Below are 10,368 nucleotides of genomic sequence, written 5' to 3'. Positions count from 1 at the left end.
GCGATGTTGATCTAGATACCAGCGCCTAGAGCGCCGTAGGTATGACCCCTCCTCATAGCCCTATTTTTATTTTCTTTATTGACTTTGAGGGAAAAGTCTTTTTGTTTTGGGAGGGGGTGGTGAGCAACCTGCCATTCTAGTTGTTAGGATGAATGGAGGTTGACTCTCTGTGTATTATGTGAATAGTGATGGTTTTGTTTTTGTTTAGATAAGAATATGTAGTGTTTGTGTTTTGAGCTGTGCAACAACTAGTTTGCGAAAAATGAGGACCTTAATCTGAAATTTGACTGTTAGGATCTTTAGATGACATCTTAGATACTTACATGTTGAACATTGCTAGTCTGATAAATAAATTGGTGAACCAAGAAACTGGAGAATGTAGTCCTATGTCATGTGTGTGTGTGAGTGTTGTTCGAAGTCTAACACTAGGAGTAGAAACTAGAACTTGCCCGAGTAGTCTTGCTTAAATCTAAGAATAACCGGATAGGAAAGGATCACTAGGCCATTTTTGTTAAGCCATTAAAACGCTAGAAATAAAACAACCAAATAAAAAGGATATCACTTGAACCCGATTTGAGCCTAAAAATCAATTTTTGTTCTTACCCAATAAATATCATATCCTTTGGTCTCCGAAGATACGAAGTCATAACTCAAGACAAAAGCCTAATTTGAGGGTGATTGCAATTCGAGCAGAAAGAAGAAGTGAAAATGAAGGTTCAACCAGTGAGCTGAGGTCATATAAAAAAATGCATATAAAAAAAGTGTGAAGAAAAGAAAAGAAAAATAAAGGTTGCTGGGATGAGCTGAAATGAAGAAAAAGAGGGAATCGTTCAGAAAAGAGTTGTGTGCAAACGAAACTTTGGAAAACCAAGGGACTAGTCACTCACAAACCCAAATATTCATTCCCTAGCCTGAGCCTATGTTACAAACTGATAAAGTCCTACAATGATTCCATTCCAGGTGTTTGAAAGATAGAGCGTAGAAAACAAGGGCAAGCCTATGGTAGTTCGTTGTTAGTGTTAGAAGTTCTTTGAGAGTGCGAGCATAGTACTTAGTCCTAATTACCATGAGTGAGGGACTTCTTTGGTGTGAGGACACAGAGATTGCATTTGAAAGTAGATTGTGTTAGCTGTTAATTCACAGGCATAAGCATGATCGGTTGTGAGTAATGAGATGTCATAGATTGATCCTTGCATGTTAGATTCATGGTTTTGGATACAAATTGTGTTTGAGATGGCTACTGCGTGGTTTCAAAATTGTTTGAATAATTTGAGGACTGAATGTATTTGTAACAGCCCGTATTATACGCATTCTATTCCTGTGATACTTGACATAGCCTTATAGTATAGGTGAGGGACCATGTTTCTTATATGATTAGCGTTGGTTTAAACTAGCTCGGAAGGTGATGTGATGCCTTGCGCGTTGCAGCATGTGTACTGCAAGTTATAACTCCAACAGAAGTATTTAAACTCGAGACGGGAAGGTGGTAATTGAGCTTAAAGTTGAAAGTTAAGTTCTAAGTTAAAGAAAAAGAGATTACTAATTAGAGAATGGAATAAAATAGGTGAGTTGCTTGCTTGACTTAACTAAGCTAGTAGGTGACAAGTAGGTGCATCACCTACTTTGACTTATTGACCAGTCCAAAGAACCAAGTAGGTGCATCACCTACTTGAGCTATATGGATCTAGTTAAAAAGGCCATGGTTTATGGATCAGATTTGGGCCTATGCTAATGGACTCACTTGAGGCCCAAACTATGTTAAATAAAACAAAATGAAATTAAAGCCCAACAGCCAAATCTGCCAAGGCCCAATATATTTAAGCCCAAGTGAAAGCTAGTAGGTGCATCACCTAGTTTGACCTTTTGAGCTGCTTGATATACATAAGCAGGTGCATCACCTACTTGACCAATTAGTGGCTGAAAATGAAGCTTTCTAGTGGATATTCTTAAAGGTGAAGAAAGCTTAATATAAAGATATATTGGCTGCTATTCTCACTCATTTTAACACACATTATTGAGGATTAGCTCCAGCTCTTTCTCTCTCTTTTCTCTTAAGGATTAAACAATAGCCTTAAAGTTCTTCTAGGGTTCTTGAAGAAACCCTCATCTGTGCAAGACAAGGTAAGTGAAAACACTTATGGATTTAGCTTAACTCTCCCATGGATGATTAGGAAAACATTTTATTCATGCTCAAGTATAGATATAAAGGCATAATATTTCCAGAAGCTACTGCTCACTTCCTTGGTTATTAAGATACTTTTCTCTTATTCTTTGGTTTAAGTGTGAAGGGAAGTTGAAGTTCTAGAGGGATTCAAGTTATAAGGAGAAGTTGCAGAAATTGAGGTAAGGTGACTGCTCCATTTTCTTCCTCCTTATGTATTAGTTTGAGTGAGAAATTATGGGTGTGCCGTCATAAAGAACTCAAGGGGGTGGTGAGTTCAATAATTGGTTGTATGATAAAGAATACTTGAGGCTGTTTTATGTGTATTGTTGTTGGTGCAGTTTCGGTAATCTTGGAAAAGGATATATAATGCATGTATTGGGCATAGAAGGAGGGTGTGGTGATACACATTGTTTTAAGGGCTGTATGGGCTCATTATCCGTCAAAGTTAGCTACTAATTTACGAGGCTCACGGTGTGATAGCTGCTAATTTAAATTTATCATGACTTATATTGTAGATTAAAACCTGAAAGGGGAGGCTGAATCGTGATAGTTTTATTGATTATAAGATAAGGTATGTAAGGCTATTCGATTCAATATTCTTTGGCATGAAATCTGATACTTGAGATTAATATCAATAAGTGAATTTCCTAAGTTATATTCCTAGTAAAGGAATCATAGTGGCAGCGTATGATCTCCAAATAGCTAACAATATTTGCCCCTTCTCCTTAGTGTATAGAATTACTTCATTATATGTTTAGTACTCTATACTTGTGTAATTATCCTCCTATGTGCTGGTATAGAAATGGTATTTGCAAAACCAAGTTTGGTGAATCCTCCTCTTAGTCAGTTGAAGTCAATTGTGTCATTCAAGCTCACAAGTAATGCATTGATGTTACATAGCTCCTTATGTCATTGTTACTGCCTTGAAGTATTATTTTCATGTCTTCTACCACTGGTTCGTAGTTCCAAATATAAAAAATGATTATAACCACCAAAACAACAATCTCAAAGATTTAAGAATCTAAGTAAAGAAATCTATATAATTAAGGGTAGCAGCCCAGGTGTGAAAGCCTAGCATGGGCCGATCCCAATTGGTATAGAAGGGTGGTAACTCAGGGGCGTAAGCCTAGCATGGGCTGATCCCAATTTGTGTAATTATGAAGACCGCATCCCAAGGGTTAAAATGCATAGCATGGGTCATCCTCTTCTACCACTGATCAGCTGGTCATTCGTATCACATGCCTTATAAAGATTAAGGTAAAGACAAGAATGTAACATACATGATCCCACAAGAGTTAACAAAGGTGGTCTTCTGTTCTGATTTATGCACACATATATTGATACTTGGTTTCATTCGAACTCTTATTTTATATATGTTATTGCCTTACATATTCAGTACATTTTCTTGTACTGACGTTCCTCACGAGGGACGCTGCATTTCATGCTACAGACACAGGTACTTCAGCTAGTAGACCTCCTCAGTAGGAGCACACGAAACTCAGCTACTTTTGGTGAGCTCCAGATTGATTCGGAGCTTTACTGAGTCTTTGGTAGATTCATTTTGGGTATTGTATCGTAGTTAAGAGTAAGGCGGGGTATGTCCCGACCTACTCTAGGGTTTTCTATCTTTTAGACCTTTGTAGACTTATGTTTATGGTTTAGTTACGTCTTAACAAGTTGTGGCCTCAACGGACAAGTCTTGTATATAAGTTTTAGGTCTACTTATGATGGTTCGTATCGCTGCATCCTATGTAAACTTGTCACAAGATTCTAATAGTTATATGCATAGTAAGCGCATGTTACATGTTGGTTCTCTTGGGCCTAGAGGGCATCGGGTGCCTGTCCGTCTTAATGGGATTTGGGACGTGACAATATTGCTTTCTCATCACTTGAGAACAAGTAGTGGTTTTGAGTTGAGGGTGTTGATGTGGCGCGAAATCTTGGCACATTTGATGCTTTAAAACTAAGGATTAATACTAGAATTGAGTGTATTTTTGTATGCTTTGATGTGTTCGTTGAATGTGTAGACATATTCTTGTTTGTGTGGAAAAATAGAAAAAGAAGCAGAAGATGATGGTGATCAAGGGAAGACCACGAGTACCTAGACGGGTCGTGGTCCTTGCCACGAACCTTGGTGCCAGTCGTGAAGTATTTCTAGTATGAAGGCTTGGAGGAGTTGAGATTTGGTTGGATCAAGTAAAGATCACGGCCAACCTCACGGACCGTGGTCCTCATAACAGTCTGTGGTTAAGCTCGTGAAGCTGACTCAGTGCTTGGGCCTTAGGAAGATGGAGTGCATGAGCAACCAAGTGAAGACCATGGAAGGCTCCACGAGTCGTGGTCACCATAACGGCCTATGGTGGTGATCGTGAAGATAAACCTGTACTTAGGCCTCGAGAAGCTTAAATGGGAAGTGACCAAGTAAAGACCACAGACACTATGACAGACCGTGGTCCCTATAACGGTCCATGGAGTTGCCCGTAGTACCTACCCAGTGTGTTGACCTTGAAGATCCAACGTTGCAGAAGTATCAAGTGAAGACCACGAGGGGCTTCACGAACCGTGAAGCCCTTGACGGGTCGTAGAAGTGGTCGTGAAGTTTCCAACAAGTCAGTCATACTTCGAGTAGGACTTTTTTTAAAACACCTTATTTTAATTAATTAGGGTGCTTTTTGTTATTTTGGATATCTAGTCTGATCTTGAACGAAGAACATAGTTTCTATTATTCGAATCTCTTGGTTTTCAATTTTAACATTGAATTAAGTTTGAAGTTTGGATTTTCGGTTCTTGAATTATCAAAGTAGCTTGTTGATTTTCTTATTCTCGTAAATACTTTCTCAACATGTTTTCATTTTATATTTCTGAATATTTACGTGAAATCATGAGTGGCTAAATACCACAACTAGGATTGTGGGATCTATGACGTGAATCGAAATGTAATTCCATAAAATGAGTGATAGGCAATTTATGTTTGCAAATTATAATCTAGCTTTCATTATTAACGTATTCTGATGAGTGCACGCATTAGAGTGACCCTGAATCTATTATATGTTCGAGAGAAAAATAATAGTTTGGAAAAAGCTAAATTAGCTAGAAGAAATGGAGTCAAAGTTTGAGTTCGAGAGAAAAGAACTTTAACACCATTGTAAACGAGGTTAAAACTAGTAACACTCTGGGACCAACAAGACTTGAGTGAACATTATCTGATTAGACTGAGAAGTATCAGATATATCTAACTCATCGGTATTTTGTAGAGTTAAATTTCCTTAAACTCAACCAAGGAAGAACATTAGGTGAACGTTATGGGGAACACAATCCTAGTTTCTTTTAATCATCGATACAAATTGAGAACTGATAGTTGTGTTAATTGTTAATCTGGATTTTGATTACAAATTTTAGTTACTAGAACATTACAACTAAACAAGCTTTACTTTCTGTAATTGTTTCTTTAAGAAATAATAACGACATTTGAGTAAATGCAACAGTGAAATCATTTCTGTAAAGAAATTCTCTGTGGGATTCACCTCAACTCACGTTGAGTTCTGTAAATTGACTTCGATCGTTTATATCTCTTAATTGAGGTGTAATTTCTAAAGTATCATTGAGCTTGTAGCTTGATCTAGCTTTGTTGAGTTCTTGTTGAAGTCTATATAAGCTAGAGTTAGTTGGTGTAGTGAGCAATAAAGTTATTTCTTGGTTTTGTAACAAAGGTATTACAAGGGGGAAGGGATTAAGAATTTAGTTCTCAGCTTACAAGAGTTTGAAATCTAAATCTTTGCTCGTTGATCAATGGAGTTGTTTTTGAAATCCTTTGAGACATGTCATGGCTTTTTCCACTTTTGAGCAAGGAGATTTCCACATACACATTTGTTCTTTATTTTACGCATTACTTTCTGCATCGTATGTGTTTGTGTTGAAGGAACTGGTCAGTTGCGTTGTGATGGACTCATAAGTCATAAAAACCATCAATTGGTATCATAGTTATAACTCTATTAGGTAAATACCAAGGGAGGATCCTGTTCAAAATGGTTTCTTCCCCAAACATAGAGGAAGGACAATCTACCACTAGACCTCCACATTTTAATAGACAATACTATAGATGGTGGATACGAGGATGCATGATTACACTATGGCAGAAGATAATTAACTTTGGGAAATCATTCTTGATGCACCTCCTGTTACCACGAATGATCTTAAGGAAGAAGAAATGACTTGCTTTGTTCCTAAAACTCGATAGGGAATATAAAATTGATCAAAACAAGGTCGAGAACAACTACATGGATAATAAGTTATTGGTCTGTGCAATAGGACCAGATGAATACAACTAAATCGTAGCTTGTGAATCTGCCAAGGAGATTTGAAATTGTTTAAAAATAGCACATGAAGGAATAAGTCAAGTGAAAGAGTCCAATGTGGACATGCTTGCTACTCAGTATGAGAAATTCACTACTGTCACGCCTCAAATCCCATTAAGACGGATAGGCACTCGATGCCCTAACGGCCCGAGAGAACCAACATGTGACCTGTGCTTACTATGCATGTAACTATGAAAGTTTTGTGACAAGTTCGCCAGGGACACAACGATATAAACCGACATAAGTAGACCCAAAACTTATATACAAGACTTGGCAATTGAGGCCACAACTGGTTAAGATGCAACTGAACCATATACATAAGTCTACAAAGCCTCTAAAAGATAGAAACTCTTAGAGTAGGTCGGGACAGACCCCGTCTTACCCCTAGCTACGATACAATACCAAAATGAGTCTACCAAGGGTTCAGTAAAGCTCCGAAGCAACCTGGAGCTCACCAAAAGTAGTTGAGTGTCGTATGCTCCTACTGAGGAGGTCTACTAGCGAGAGTACCTGTGCCTGCAGCATGAAATGCAGCGTCCCCCGCGAGGGACGTCAGTACGAAAAGTGTACTGAATATGTAAGGCAACTACATATATAAAAATAAGAGTTCAAACGAAACCAGGTATCAACGTACAAGTGCATAAATCAGAATAGGAGGCTGCCTCTGTTAACTCTGGTGGGGTCATGTATGTTACATTCTTGTCTTTACCTTTATGTGTGTTATGATCTTTATAACCCATGTGATATAAGTGACCAGCTGATCAGTGGTAGAAGAGGATGACCCATGCTAGGCATTTTAACCCCCGAGATACGGTCCTCAACATTGCACAAATCGGGATCGGCCCATGCTAGGCTTTTGCCCCTGAGCTGCCACCCTTCTATACCCATTGGGATCGGCCCATGCTAGGCTTTCGCCCTTGTGCTGCCACCCATAGTTATACAAATTGCTTCACTTAGATTCTTTAATCTTTGAGATTGTTGTTTTGGTGGTCACAATCATTTTTGAGATTTGGAAATACGAGACAGTAGTAGGAGACATGAAAATAATACTTTAGGACAGTAGCTACAATATAAGGAGCTATGTAACATTAATGCATTACTTGAGAGCTTGAATGACACAATTGACTTCAATTGACTATAGAGTACTGAACGTGTAACTAACTAATTATGTACACTTAGGAGGGTGGGGATATTGTTAGCTATTTGGATATCGTACGTTGCCACTATGTTTCCTTTAGTAGGAATAGAACTTAGGAAATTCACTTATTGACATTAATCGCAAGTATCAGATTTCATGCCAAGGAATATGGAATCGAATTGCCCTACATACCTTATTTTCTGACCAATACCACTGTCACAATTCAACCTCCATTCTTGGATGCTAATCTACAATATAAGTCACAATTAAGCTAATGTCAGCAGCTAATCAAGGCCCTAAAAACAGTAGTTAACACTTGACGGAAAGTAGGCCCATACAACCCTTGCTCCAATGGTGAACCACCACACCCTTCTTCTATACATTAATACAACTTCATACATCCTTTTCCAAGATACCCAAACAGCCCCCAACAACAATATACATAAGGCAGCCACTATTAATCCCTAAAACTCTTTCAGCATTATAGGAAAATATTAACTCAAAGATTTATCACCATCCATTAGTTCTTGATAAAGATATACAAAATTCTCCACCCAAATCTGTATTTAAAGAGAGGAAAAAAATGGGCAGTAGTCTTACCTTAGTTTCTAGGAATTTATCCTCTAAAGTTGTACTCCAAGAACTGAAACTCTCCTTCAAACTTTTACTTGAAAATGGGGCAATACTCAAGGAACCAAGGTTTTCTAGGGCTGCTGATTGAAGCCAAGAGAGACCAAGAGAGAAACTTAAAAAATCTGAAATTTTTGCAAGTTAAAAATGAAGCAAAAGATCTGATCTTTATCCCTTTAAAAAGGAGGTGTAATGGCCGAATTTCTTGATTAATTTTGGCCATATATTGTCAAGTAGGTGACCCACCTACTTGGCCTTTTAACTTGGGCTTTTGGGAACTTCAGCACTTGTTGGGCCCTACTCCTAATTATCCCTCTATTCATGTCAATTTGGGCCATAATTAATGCAAGTAGGTGGTCCACCTATTTGGACTTTTCACTTGGGCCTTTTTGGACTTAAGACTATTGGGCCTTGGCTGTCCATTTTTCCGTTATCCTTCTACTCAACTTGGGCCAAATTAATGCAAGTAAGTGGTAGTGCATTTGGCCCAATTACCACTTTACTACCTCTAGTTTAAATACTTCCGTCGGAGCTAACTTGCAGTACACATGCTGAAACGTGCAAGGTGTTACATCACCTTGCGAGCTAGCTAGTATAAACCAACACTAATCATATAAGAAGCACAGTCCCTCACCTATACTGTAAGGCTATGTCAAGTATCACGTGAATAGAACTAGCATATGCATAATACAGGTTGTTACATTCTTTCCCCCTTAAAAGCATTCGTCCTCGAATGTTAGCATGGTTACCCAGCCCAAACAAGTTCAAGCCTAAGTTAGTGCTACTATTAATCACATCATACAAATAGACTTATACTTACCTGTCAGCGTCTAGGCTAAGCATTTTCATCCTTCACATGGATCTGAAAGAGATGAGGATACTTCAATTTCATTGCTTCTTCCACTTCCCATGTAACTTCTTCTACTTGTTGGTTCCTCCGTAATACTTTTACAGAAGCTACTTCTTTATTTCTTAACTTCCTAACTTGTCGATCCAGAATAGCAATGGGTACTTCTTCATAAGTGAAATCTCCCGTAACCTGTACATCTTCAGTAGGAGTAATATGAGATGGGTCACCTATGCATTTCCGAAGCATCGAGACATGAAACATCGGATGAACTGATGAAAGGTCTTGTGGTAGCTCTAACTCATAGGCTACTTGGCCAACTCTTCGAATAATCTTATATGGCCCTATATAGCGTGGACTCAATTTTCCTTTTTTACCAAACCTCATTACCCCTTTCATTGGTGACACCTTCAAGAACACCCAATCCCCTATAGAAAATTCTTGTCCTCTCCTTCTAACATCTGCATATGATTTATGTCGACTTTGAGCTGTTTCTAGCCGCTGCCGTATCACTTTGACTTTTTTACCAAACCTCACTTGTGTTCCTAAACACTTCTGAAATGACTTCCAAAAATTTGCAGTGAATTGAGCTCCGCTATCAGATATAATAGAGATTGGCACTCCATGTAGACGAACTATCTCTTTAATATACAACCTCGCATATTCCTCAACGTATAAGTAGTCTTGACCGGCAAGAAGTGCGCTGATTTGGTCAGTCTATCAACAATTACCCATATAGAATCAAACTTCTGAAATGAACGAGGCAAACCAGTGACAAAATCCATATTGATCATATCCCACTTCCAAATTGGAAGTTCTATACACTGCATATAACCTCCGGGCTTTTGGTGCTCTACTTTCACTTGTTGACAATTTGGACATTGAGCCACGAATTCCGTAATGTTCTTCTTCATGTCCCCCCACCAATACATTTCTTTTAAGTCATGATACATTTTAGTTGACCCCGGATGGACAGAATATCTCGAATGATGCTCTTCCATCATAATCCTCTTTCTTAATTCATCTACATTAGGTACACACAATTTGTTTTGACATCGAAGTACTCCCTCTTGCGTAATGAAACGACCCCAAAAATGCCCGAAAATGTGCTTCGGAAACACCTAAAATTGTAATTTCCATATATCTCAAAATCCGTGCATCATTTCGGAAATTCGACTTCATATTCTTATTCAGGGGGTCAAATTGAGTGGGAAATGAGTCTAACCCGAATTTT

At 38.4% G+C, this 10,368-nt stretch overlaps 1 protein-coding gene across 1 annotated transcript; it reads right to left on the bottom strand.

Annotated features, from left to right (window-relative positions):
* Positions 1-9,122: 9,122 nt before the first annotated feature.
* On the bottom strand, positions 9,123-9,851 carry LOC125829147 (uncharacterized; the record flags this gene model as incomplete). The annotated part of the gene is made up of 1 exon (XM_049508399.1): positions 9,123-9,851. A coding segment is annotated over one exon (729 nt), but the record flags the coding sequence as incomplete, so codon positions are not given.
* Between the last annotated feature and the right edge of the window lie 517 nt (positions 9,852-10,368).

This window comes from Solanum verrucosum, unplaced genomic scaffold (genome assembly GCF_900185275.1).
Source record: "Solanum verrucosum unplaced genomic scaffold, falcon-dt-bn FXZP01000394.1, whole genome shotgun sequence".
Classification (NCBI taxonomy): Eukaryota; Viridiplantae; Streptophyta; class Magnoliopsida; order Solanales; family Solanaceae; genus Solanum; species Solanum verrucosum.
Note: the sequence above shows the minus strand (reverse complement) of the source record. Positions and strands in the feature narration are given on the sequence as shown.